At 40.3% G+C, this 13,411-nt stretch overlaps 1 protein-coding gene across 1 annotated transcript in view; it reads right to left on the reverse strand.

Moving 5' to 3' along the window:
* The window catches only part of nckap1l (NCK associated protein 1 like), a 67,882-nt gene extending 54,872 nt beyond the window's left edge, over positions 1–13,010 (reverse strand). The window contains exons 1-4 of the mRNA XM_079510850.1: positions 12,890–13,010; positions 8,006–8,116; positions 5,435–5,527; positions 3,829–3,885 (exon numbers count right to left, since the gene is read on the reverse strand). Of these exons, the coding sequence (XP_079366976.1) occupies positions 3,829–3,885; positions 5,435–5,527; positions 8,006–8,116; positions 12,890–12,982 (354 nt within the window). The 5' untranslated portion in view covers positions 12,983–13,010. The remainder of the gene's footprint in view (positions 1–3,828; positions 3,886–5,434; positions 5,528–8,005; positions 8,117–12,889) is intronic.
* Positions 13,011–13,411: the final 401 nt, after the last annotated feature.

Consider the following 13,411-nt stretch of genomic DNA (forward strand, 5'->3'; position numbering starts at 1 on the left):
ATATTGAAATAACATACTTGAACATTGACGAAGTAGAATTACATTCAGAAGAACTTTCAGAAGCATTCAACCAAGCCATTTAAATGGTGTGCCTGAATAGGAGCACAATTACCTAATTGTGCTTCAAGCGAGAATGATGGAAAACTTAATATAATGACTGTCCATAATTGCTGTCCAGTGAAAAATATGTTTTTCACACTTTTAGAGCATATCCAATCTTAGCCCTGGTCCAGTGCTTACAGCGAGTCTCTCTCTGACGCCCTGTGGAAGTCCCTTCCGCAGCCCTCTGGTCACATTCTCACTCCCGTGCGCGGGTTTTCAAATACCAGCAAATAAACAAAACGACGTAACTACTCACCGAAACAAAGCCTGCTAGACCTTGGAAAAAGTCTATTCTCGTAGCTGGGAAGCGTCTCAGGTCCCCAGCTTCTCTAAAATGCACTATTTTAATCATTAAATAAAATAAATCCAACCAGATCGGTGCAGGCAAAACCCGGAAATGCCGTAGTAGAAGAAATGACTCTGCCCGGTAAATTCAGGGTACATTGCGTTATTAAAATGGCACAAATTGCATTTTAGAGAGAAGCTGGGGACCTGAGACGCTTCCCAGCTACGAGAATAGACTTTTACCAAGGTCTAGCAGGCTTTGTTTCTGTGAGTAGTTACGTCGTTTTGTTTATTTGCTGGTATTTGAAAACCCGCGCACGGGAGTGAGAATGTGACCAGAGGGCTGCGGAAGGGACTTCCACAGGGCGTCAGAGAGAGACTCGCTGTAAGCACTGGACCAGGGCTAATCCAATCTATGCCAAAACAATGGGAAAATGTAATTTTTTGTGTATCAAAAGTCCATAATTAATTACTTCCTTTGAACGAAAACGCGATGCATGATGACACGTCGAGGCCCGCATGAATAAACATTGTAACATGTTGACATATTTTCAACCATTTTGGGCCACGGTGCACTGATTTTCTTTTCTACCTTTCATTACACAGTAGGTTTTTACATTTTCTATGTATGAAACATAAGCTTCTGGCTAAATGTACTATGTGTATGTTTCATTGTGCTGGGTGTCAACCACTTAAGTCTGGAGCTCTTTGGTGGAGCTGTTGCCCATGTAACCAGACTACAAATAAGCGGTTGAAGATGGATGGATGGATGTACATATCCACATTCATGGATAAACACGCCAAAAAGAAAAGTTGATGCATTAGATACAAAAAAATAAAAATAAATCACACCCGTGTCAAGTGAGGGGCGATATATTAAAGTCTAACTCATGTTGATTAGGTGATGTAATGGTGATGTAAAACAAACATTAAATTCTCTTTATTGTTCTACTCTTGTCCACTAGTCCCTCCCTGGCATTTTAGTATAGTTTGTATTTGTTGACGAAATTGTCATTATATTTAGTTTTAGTTTTAGTCATCATAGCTTAGTTTTTATCTAGTTTTTATTTGTTGACAAAATTGTCAGTATATTTAGTCATAGTTTTAGTCATCGTAGCTCATTTTTATTTTGTTTTTATTTTGTTTTCCTCAGTGAAAAAGGGCAGTTGACGAACATTTTTAGTTTTAGTTTCAGTCAACAAAAACAACACTGAATCTCAGGTAGAACATTTTTGTTGACGATTAATTGCCATATTAGTACAAATAACTGCGCGTTTTTGACATTACATAATAAATGGTACTATAAATACAAATGAATGCCTTTTTAAGCTTTTCAAAATAAAACGTAAAAAACTATTAACAAAAACAAAAATTAACAAAACTTCAATATACAAAAAAAAATACCAAAGACCAGTACCAATAATAGCCTACAAATAAATAATTTACTATAATAAGAATATAATTTTAATAATTAAAGAATTTCTAATTTTATTTTAAAATAGTGGAAATAGCCAATCTACAAACACGTCACGTTGCTATTCTGGTATTTTTTTTAAATTAACATTTTTCAACAGATTCATTTAAACAAATGAATGGACATGATTCTGATGATTATGCAAAAATAATTGAGATGATCTCATAATGTCAATTAGGCAGGTAAACATAATGTGGATGCAATCACTGCATTCAATCACAATTTAGCAAAATATGGCATCGGTTGTACTGTATTCACCTTTTCCTATTTAGATCCATAGCTACTATCACTGCCTAGTTTGTCCATCTGTACCTGCATAGATTGATTGGTCATGCCTGCCTGATGCCTGACATCATGTGCTTGTTTCAAGAATGGGGCAGATTTGTTTTTCTTCACCCCAGAAAATCGCGTCTTTGTTTATGATTAAATATAAACGAGAAGCCTCTCTGAGAGTAACCTAAATGTTAGCCTCACAGTCACAATGTCCAACGTCTATTGCAAAGTTTTTGGAAAGAAAGGAAGTCAGCAGTCCCTATAGAGGAGCAGCATCTAGCCCCTCTCGGCACCCTACGTTAAAGTTTTCTGACATTTGGATGGCTATGGGTTGGGGTCCAAAGGAGCTCAACCCGGGGGGTCCGGAGACGGGCTAAGCAGCATCCACCCTTGATTATGGATTACTACGTGATTGAAGACATCAAAGGTCATGGTTGTAACTATTTTTTGCCGAATGGATTTTTCATTGATTGTGTCCATGTTGTCTGCTTCTATGGCATGCTACGGGGTACTACTATCCTGCTTAATTTGTCATTTGGAAACAAGTTGAAACTAGCTGTTGTTGTGCACTCTCAGTTGTGTGTGTGTGTGTGTGTGTGTGTGTGTGTGTGTGTGTGTGTGTGTGTGTGTGTGTGTGTGTGTGTGTGCGCGTGTGTGAGTTGAAATAACTAACGCTAGTGGGTCGACACCAAGACTGCAGTTCAAAAAATGTATTTCATTTTGAACAGGGAACAAACATTTCGGCTATATCCAGCCTTCATCAGTGTGTTTGTTTATATTTGGGAATGTGTATTGCAGTTGCTGTAGCAACTTCACATTATGATGAAATTGAATGAAATGAGATTTTGATTTTGATGAAATTGCACACGCATGCAATTCCCAGCCAAGCCCAGCCATGGCAATGATGGCATGCCCAAATATGGAGTCTATACAGATGTCAGAATATCATTGTGACGTCAGAACAGGCCAGCTCCATATAGGGGTGATCAGGTCCATATTCCGGCAGAGGCTTTTGTGTCTGTCGAATTTGAAGTTGGTTGTTTTACAGACGTACGTACTGTACACTGTACTGTACACAGTGGTGGAAAAAGTACTCAATTGTTTTACTTAAGTAAAAGTACCAATACTGCAATTTAGAACTACTTCGTTACAAGTAAAAGTACGGAATTGAAAATGTACTTGAGTAAAAGTACAAAAGTATCAGCATCAAAATGTACTTTAAGTACTAAAAGTAAAAGTACCCATTGGGCAGAATGTGCCATTTCACAAGTTCAAAATGTGTACAAAATCTATTGAAAATAGCCGATCTACAAGCTCACAATGCGTCGCAACGCGACGCATTGTGAGCTTGTAGATCGGCTATTTTCAAATGGCCGAAAGGTAATAGGGTTGAAGTGGTTAATGGATGTTTTCTAATCAAAATTAAAATCTCCAAAGTAACTAGTAACTAAAGTTTTCAAACAATTGTAGTGGAGTAAAAGTACAAATTTTGGCTCCGAGATGTAGTGGAGTAGAAGTAAAAGTATTGGAAATAGGAAATACTCAAGTAAAGTACAAATACCTCAAAATTGTACTTAAGTACAGTACTTAAGTAAAAGTACTTAGTTACTTTCCACCACTGACTGTACACACACAGAGACTTGGTGCATTTGTAGATAGATATTGTGATCGATGATAATAATAATAGTACTTACGATGTCGAAGTAGCACAGGCAGGCGTCTATGGTGTTGAGCAACTCGTACACATGGTCCTGAAGGAGAAGTAATAGATAAGCCAACACGTTGACCTGAGAACAGATTCTACAAAATGTCTATTAAATCCTAACAGTTTTCTGAAAAACCTGTTTAATTGGCTGCCGGACCCCCATCTGAAAATATGTTGTTCCAGGGACCCCCCAGAAGCAAAGATATGAGTTCAAAACGTTAGCTGTGAAAGAATATAATATTTAAGTCACACAAAACATAAATGTTGTAACCGCGATCGCCGATCAGTGACGCGTCCGCGATTGGCCGTAAACAAAGCTTGTTTTGATTATAATCGGAATCTGGGATTAGAATCCGAGATAAAAGCATGTCAAAAATCAAAACAAGGCGGGCGTGGCCGTGGATGGCCATTTTTGGGTCATACGCCTGTTTACATCGCGCTATAGCATCCCAGAGCTAACCCGATGTAGCATAGGAGCGCGACCAACCATAATCAATATAAAACATTAAAAGACGGAGAACTCTGTCCATGGCAGTGAACCGATGGATTTGAAAAGACTGACATCTCCAGACTCCATCCATGGCAGCCAATGTTAACAGCTAGCATTTGCAGAAACGTGTGACAATGACATTTGTTTGGACTCTGCATTCTTACACTTTAACAGTAGGCCTATTATTAGCGTTTCTATTATTCGCCATATAATGGATTCCCAAATCCCAACGCTATTTTCTTTTCTATCTCACAACAACCTTGTGAGTCTTGGTCAAGGATTTGAACTCCATCTGACGGAAAATGCAAAATTCCCCAAAGTGTAACGCAATAACCCAAGCTGATGTTGAGGTGCGCTACGCAAGTCTATTATCTTCCAATACTAGCATAAACCACTCTATATGTAAATGTCATGTGGGAAAGTTGATGTCTAAAATAATGAGTGTCTATGAATGAAGAGAGAGAGGGGGGGGGGGGGGGGGGGGGTGTTATGCCTTATACAGTACTTTGTGAATCCTGTTGCACACCGAAAATAGCAGATATACAAGCCTGTATATTATATTCGCTGTAGCACATTATGTACGTATACAAGCTTGTACATCTTCTATTTTCAGGGAGACGAATCTAAGTATGAATTTGGCTTCATGCTCAAATTAGGTACAGTTGGAGGCCATCGATATTGTCCTTTTCTTTTTGCTGAGGTTTGCGTGATCTGCGCAAAAGGACAGTTAACCCATTTTGGGCGGGAACCCCTTTTGGTGTTTTAAACATTGTTATAATTTAGCTATTGAAAAATAGCAGATCTACAAGCTCATAGCGCGCCACCGAGTGGCGCGCTACGAGCTTGTAGGTCTGCTATTTTAGAAAAATCGTGAAAATATTTATTTCAGAAAACTGGAGGATTTAGAAGGATTTTTAAAAATGTTGAGGTCAGGCCTAAATGGGTCAAATGATAAGGGACAATATCGGTGGCACCCAACTGTATGAGAGCTGTGAATGTGTATGCAGTACAGTATTATGTTAATTAGGTATGAGAGCTGTGAATGTGTATGCAGTACAGTATGTATGTTAATTAGGTATGAGAGCTGTGAATGTGTGTTAATTACTCTGAACTCGAGGACGTCGAGGAAGGACTGATAGTAGCTCAGGGTGACTGTCATCACATCACCCTTCTGTCTCTGGATGCCCGTCAGATGTTGCTGCAATAACCCAAAATAATGAATCATTATTCCAATGGCAAAAATGAAGATGTAGAATTTGCATTTTAGTGAACTGGCAGATGGTTTTATGATAAGCAGTACAGGTCCTGTTTTACTTGCCCAAAGGTCAAACAAAGGTTTATTTATTTATTTAGTACAGTGGAAGAGTGACAGGGAACAGGGAGAGAGACAGAGATGGAGTGACACGCAGCAAAGGTTGTCAGGGCTCGGGAATCGAACCCTCGCTGTCAGGCTGCATTAGAGGCATATAGGCCATCAGTGCCCCAGGTTTCTTCATTCTTATCTTGCGTATGGGTACATAAGAATACAATATTGTCCAATGTTGTCCTCACACATTAATTAACAGAAATAATAATAATGTATAAAATTAGTAATGATTATAAACTTACAACATACATGCAAGGCAAGAATAGCAGCATGTATGTTGATCCTTGCGATAAAGGTGCTTGAAGGTTTAAACATGTATCTGTGTCCTTGGCAGGGGGGATTAGTGTTTCCCAAGGTGACTTTACTTTTTCCTAACATGTTGGTTCATAAGCCTGATTGCCTGCAGGGGAAGCGGCTGTATAGCAATCTGCTGCCCTTGGTTGTGTGGCTCTGATCTTTGAAAAGCTTTGCTGACACAACGTCCATCGCATTATGTCCAGCGGTGGACAGTATCCCAACTAAGTACATTTACTCAAGTTCTGTAATCGTGTACAATTTCAAGGTACTTTATTGAGCATTTCCATTTTTCAATACTTTATTCTACTACTATACATTTAGTCGGGGCAAATGCTCTCCCCAGAACATTATTTACGATTCTGTGCCGATTATTGGGGCAGATTAATAGCCTAAATCATAAGAATTGTTCACTTTATGATACAAGCATGGAACTTGGTCACTCTTATGGAAAATAAATACATTTCAAATTATGTGACCATACCATTGCAACCTATACTGTGTAAGGCAAAAACAAAAAAATGCATATGCTTTAAGTAACATGTGACGTGTCAAACTGTCCAAATCCATTCCAAGCATTAGTTTTATACAAAAAAACACTTCTTGGGTGCCATAGCCACTTGCCCAAATGTGCCCAAATGTGCTGACCTCATCACATTTGTGATGACGGCTATGGCCGATTTTAGCCAAAGGAGTGTTTTTTGTGCAAAACTAATGCTTGGAATGAATTCAGAATCATGAAAATTCCCTAGTTTGAATGCTACTTAAAGCGTAATGAAAATTTGAAAATGTTGCCTTATATACTGTAGGTTGCAATGGTATGGTCACATATAATTTGACAAAAATGGTGCCAGCACCTTTTTCACTAAAAGAGTGGCCCGGCCTAGAATATCCAAATATGCCAAATGTCATACTTGTATCACAAAGTGAACAATTATTTAATTAATCCGAGTGCTGTGTGCCACAGTATAAGTAGTGTTATAAGTGCTGTTTGTCAGTTTCCAAACAAATTGTTGACAAACTCACTGATGCACCCATTCTGTGGTTGTAGGCGTACGCAGGCATAAAGAACTCCAATGTGCATAGGCAGAACTCATTTTTGCTTTGCTTTAATAGAAAATAAAGTGCATATATGACATTGTTTCTGTTCTCTGTGCCGCTGGTAAAAACCGTGTCGCCACGTAGGTGCATAATTTCCCCCTCACACCTGTCCATAATTATAGTCTAGGCCTGGGAGGCGTGCCCGTCTGTGCCCAAACAATAATTCAATTAGCCACTAATCAAAATCAAACTATTAAGGCTAAATAACAGAAATAATAATCAGAAAATACAAAAACAGTTAAATGGCTTCTACAAGTAGAATGTGCTGCCCTGCAATATTGCTGAAGATAGTGTTCTCACATGTTTCTACCTTTGCACTGTTTACTGTCACTTGCCGTAACATACACTGCAATGTTTTCACTAAAGAATAAAACATTATTTTAACCATTCTGTATGGTAGAATAACTAGTGCATCATTCTGCAGTGGGGGAGACCCCAGGGCAGACCAAGGACGAATTGGAGGGATTGTATCTCCAATATCTGCCGGGACCGCCTCGGGATCCCCCAGGATGTAGTTACTAATGTTGCTCTGGAGAGGGAAGTCTGTAGCTCTCTGGTGGAGCTGTTGCCCCCGCAACCTGACTACGGATAATCGGTTGAAGATGGATGAATGGACCATTCTGCAGTGGCTGGAGGTGGTCTGCCAGCTCTTCCATTAAGAAATGTTAGACCCTGGTGTTGCGTAGGGCACCGCCACCTACCGTTTGACAATGTTATTTAGTATGTACACACCACTATCATCATTGTAGTTGTTCAGATTGACCTCATTGCAATTTTGCTATTGCAATTACCTCTCTCCACTGGCAGAGGGAGACAACGGACATATAACGAATGGACAGTAGCTTTAACATGGGAGAGCATTGAGCACTTGTCAAAAAGCTCTTGTGCTGGCTCTGTCTATAGTTCTATACTTACATTGTTTCCCCTGTAATCGACATTGGGGAATTTCTTGTTGATATATTTGATCGCAGGTTCCAGGGACTTGTCTGTCAGAAAGGACGGTCGCAGCTTTGGGTGTGTACATGTCTGCGATGAAGAAAAGGAGAAGATAGTGTCAGGAATCATTATATTTTAGACAACACTTCATTGACCGGAGTAGCCCCAGAGATCTATGCTTGGTATTCCTTCTTTCCTCTACACCAGGGGTTCTCAACCCGTGGGTCGCGACCCCTCGGGGGGTCGCCAAATTATTTTAGGGGGTCCCCAAATTATTTTCAAAAATAATTGTTTTTTTTAAATACATTTTCACGATTTTTCTAAAATAGCAGACCTACAAGCTCGTAGCGTGCCACTCGGTGGCGCGCTATGAGCTTGTAGATCTGCTATTTTTCAATAGCTAAATTATAACAATGCTTAAAACACCAAAAGGGGTTCCCGCCCAAAATGGTTTAAGGTTATTGTAGCAGTCAATTTATATTGGGGGTCGGGAGGGGGCGGGGCGGGGGTCCCGAGACATTGCCAAAGCATTTCCAGGGGTCCCCGGCCAAAAACGTTGAGAACCCCTGCTCTACACCACTGGTTTTCAATCAGTGGTCCACCAGTGGTCCTTGAGGGGGTTCCAGGTGGTCTCCACTCTCCAGCTAAATTATTGAGTTGGTAATCAAATGGAGCCTTATAGATCTTTTACTCTCTCAAGAATTAAATTGTTAAACATCTGCATTACTTAATTTTCAAGAAGTCTACAACTCTACACAATTAGAGGATGTAGAAGAATTGTTATGATCAACGCTTGCCTGTTATCTCTCCTATAGTACCAACATCAATACAGCATGGAAATGTGAGGCTACAGTACATTTCTTCAAATGGCCGTCCATGGCTCAAATGCCCAATAAATAATGGACCTTGATATGAAAAGGGTGGGAAAACCACTGGTGTACAGCAGGGGTTCTCAACCCGTGGGTCGCGACCCCTCGGGGGGTCGCCAAATTATTTTAGGGGGTCCCCAAATTATTTTAAAAAATAAATAAATAAAACATTTTTGTTTTAATTTTTTTTTCACGATTTTTCAAAAATAGCAGACCTACAAGCTCATAGCGCGCCACTCGGTGGCGCGCTATGAGCTTGTAGATCTGCTATTTTTCAATAGCTAAATTAAAACACCAAAAGGGGTTCCCGCCCAAAATGGGTTAAGGTTATTGTAGCAGTCAATTTATATTGGGGGTCGGGAGGGGGCGGGGCGGGGGTCCCGAGACATTGCCAAAGCATTTCCAGGGGTCCCCGGCCAAAAACGTTGAGAACCCCTGACTTACAGTATACTCAAAGCTTATGGTGTCTCTCTTAACCTGCTCCACAGGTACACGAGCCAGGGTGTGATGACCCCAGACCCCCAAGCTTATGGTGTCTCTCCCAACCTGCTTCACAGGTACACGAGCCAGGGTGTGATGACCCCAGACCCCCAGGCTCAGCCTCTTCCATTCGCCTGTGATGAGCTGTGAATGCTGGACCCTAGAGCCTGCCCTAAATCCCTGACTACTGGGACAACACAGTTTACCACTACACCAGTACTAAACATCCAACTGGCTGAGTGAGAAAATGGCAGCCAGGAGAATGAGGAGACGTCGCTGGAGGGCTCATCATGAACTGTTATGTATGGAGGTATGTGAGTTGTAACAGGGAACAGTATGTGGCTCTTGATCACTTCAATAATCCTATGAGTGAATTTGCTATTTCCTTTTGGTTCGAGCTAGAGGTTTTGGCCTTTGACATAACAGCCAACAATTCTTAATGTTAATTTTCAATTGAAGACTGATGTGTGTTGTGTTGTGGTTGCTACGGTTCGTTGTGAGTTATTGTCTCAGGGTGACTGTATTGGTTCATGACTGGCATGGTGGCAAAGAATGTCTCTATGTAGGTCTTTCTTTCTTTCTTTCTTTCTTTCTTTCTTTCTTTCTTTCTTTCTTTCTTTCTTTCTTTCTTTCAAACAAATGTTGTAAAACTAGATTTGTCCAGCTGTGATTAGTGAGTAACAAGGAAGAAAACCCTAATCTTAACCCATGGAATGGTGCATGAACCCCTACCTCTAATTGTGTCATGTGGGTCTATGATGGACCCATAATAGTGGTGGTCCCCAGGTTGCTCTTAGTCAGGATGGTGGTCCCTGGATCAAATATCTTCGCTGAACAGCAGATCTACAAGCTCACAACACCTCACTTGGAGATGGGCTATTTTCGCCTAGCGTTGGCCAGTTTTCACCAAATGTTCACCTATGCCCAGAATAGGAACGTGAAGGTCATGTTTTTAAATTCTGTTCCCTCTCGTTGTCATCATCCATCTCTCTTACTGCATATAAATTCCTGAATTGGACGGCATGTCACAATAAATAAATCCTGCTCACTTGTCAATGTCAATCTCCACCCTCTCCACCCTCACCCTCTCCACCCTCTCCAGATGAATTGCATATGCCACTTTTACATTCACTGAAAACCAGTGGTGTAAAGTAAGTATTTACTTAAGTACAGTACTTACTACAATTTTGAGGTATTTCTAGTTTACTTATTTCCAATTGTCAAAGCAAAGCAAAGCAAAGTTCTTTGTTTACCCAGGGTGAATGGACTAAGCTCGAGATGCTTGTTTACAGCCAGACCCTGCTCATAGAACATTTCATGGTAGAGGTTCAATGCCTTGCTCAAGGGCACTTCAGCGGTGGTAATTTTAACGTGCCGGTCCGGGGATTCGAACTGGCGACCTTCCGATAACAAGACCGCTCCGCAAACCGTTCGGCCACCGCTGCACCGCTGCCTGTCAATGCTTTTACTTCTACTCCACTATAAAATGAATCTCAGATGCAAATATTGTACGTTTAATCCACTACATATATTTGAAAATTTGAGTAACTACAGTAGTTACTTTGTAGATTTTGATTACTAAAAATATGCGTTACCCACTTCAGCCCTATACATTTTTTGCCATTTGAAAATAGCCCATTGTGAGCTTGTAGATCTGCGTATTTTCAAAATATGTGTATAAGTATTTGAAAACTTGAAATAGGACATTCTGCATAATGAGTACTTTCTACTTTTAGTACCTAAAGTACAATTTGATACCAATACTTTTGTGCTTTTACCAAAGTACACTTTGAATTCATGACATTTACTTGTAACAGAGTGTTTCTATATTTTGCAGTACTGATACTTTTATTTAAGTAAAACATTCGAGTACTTTTTTCCACCACTGCTGAAAACATAGTCCTGCCCATCGCAGTGAGTGTGCTACACAGTGTTGTTTTTGGCATCAAATTTCTATTTTAGTTTTAGTCGTAGTCTCTTGAATAGTTTTCACTTAGTTTTAGTCACATTTTAGTCACCTGGAATGTGTTAGTTTTAGTCGACTAAATGTCATGAGATTTTAGTCGACTAAATCTACAGTTGATTTAGTCGACTAAAATGTGTTTTGGCAGGCCTTGATGCCGTCATAATGGCTGATTTTACATTTGCTGAAAATAGCCCATCTACAAGCTCACAACGCGTCGCCCTGTGACGCGTTGTGAGCTTGTAGATGGGCTATTTTCAGCATGCAACCAAGTGTAAAATGACTTATACTGGATCTCTTGTCCACTAGTCCCTTCCTAACATTTTATAATAGTTTTTATTTGTTGACTAAATTGTCAGTATATTTAGTCTTAGTTTTAGTCATCACAGCTTAGTTTTCATTTAGTTTCCATTTAGTTTTTGTCAGTGGAAAAAGGTAGTCGACGAATAATTTCCGTCTTAGTTTTAGTCGACGAAAACAACACTGGTGCTACAGCAGCTGTGACAGAGCAAAATGATCTTTGAAAGAGACTGACAGTTGATCAGGCTGACTTCCTGTATGCACTTCCTCTTTGGTTGTGAACTGAGCTTAGATGGAGAGGGGAAGGCAAAAGGCAATACTGCACAAACCACATGGAAATGTACAAATAATACGGAACAATAAATGCTAAACATTATTATATGTGACAAATACGTTTAAATGCTTTAGGTCATAATGTCATACCAAGGGATATCACTAGCTGACCTGTAGGAACATGTCTCAAGGCTATTAGGCTACTGTGTGTTTCTATTATTTGTAAGCAGCAGCAGTTCTGAGGCGGTTCATATTGAAGCCTTTCATGGACAGTTTAGACAGCAATGTGTGTCCCTATGTGTACGTGTCCGTCCAAGCATGGAAATTAGCGTTTGTTGACCACCAAGTGGCACTGTTGCGCAGCCTAGCACGCACGCACAGAGGCCAGGGAGGAGAGCTTGTACAGTACAGTACAGTACAGTACAGTACAGTACAGTACAGTACAGTACAGTACAGTACAGTACAGTACAGTACAGTACAGTACAACAAACTCGTTTTCTTTCAGTTATACGTCGCTCTGCACAGGTCTTTAGAGATATTGTGTATATTAAGTGATTCCTTAAAATCAATGTACTTTGGTATCTTTAAGTCTTTATATCATCAGAGCCATTTAAACCAATAGTACATCTCCTGATCCATGCTTTATTAACCAGAATATTGTTGCATGTCCAAAACCTATTATATTTAAAGCATTTCAAAATGGCAGCGCTGTGACTCGTATATTGTGAGCTTGTAGATCTGCAATTTGTGTGTGTGTGTGTGTGTGTGTGTGTGTGTGTGTGTGTGTGTGTGTGTGTGTGTGTGTGTGTGTGTGTGTGTGTGTGTGTGTGTGTGTGTGTGTGTGTGTGTGTGTGTGTGTGTGTGTGTGTGTGTGTGTGTGTGTGTGTCAACACACATTCAGTTCCTTATTTCTCCTGTGTCTTTCTAGCATCAGTTGTCTTGGTAAAAAAAACATATATACACTCTTTTCTCCCTCACCTTCTTTATGTAGTTCATGCGTATCAACACCCCTTTGCCTCGGTCGTTGAGGATGGTGAGTTTCTCTGCCAGTTTGTGTTGGTAGTACGCCATGGCTGTGGACACACGTTTAACACCTCTCCCTCCTCTCGAACCCTGGCCTCCTGGTCCAGAGACTATAGTATAGAGAAGTTGGACACCCAGAAACAAGTGCACCCACAGCCCCACCCTGCCTGGGTCACATGGTGGCTGGAGGTGGAGTTTGGGGTTTCTGTTTCTATGTTAGTTTTTATGAAGTTAGTTTCGTTCCTGCATGTTAAACACTGTGAGGATATTACAAGTTGGCCCCCAAATATTTGGCAAAAATACTTTATAACATTGATAAAAAAATGTATACTAAAGTATAGTATACTACATTATTTATCTCCATTGTTCCAAGCCAGAACACAATCGTTTGATTGAGCATTAAAGTAAACATGCTCTGAAAATGCACACGGTCCACCCATCTGGGGTGGGTGGACCATGAACACATTTTCAAGTGGG

Source organism: Electrona antarctica (genome assembly GCF_951216825.1).
Source record: "Electrona antarctica genome assembly, chromosome: 9".
NCBI lineage: Eukaryota > Metazoa > Chordata > Actinopteri > Myctophiformes > Myctophidae > Electrona > Electrona antarctica.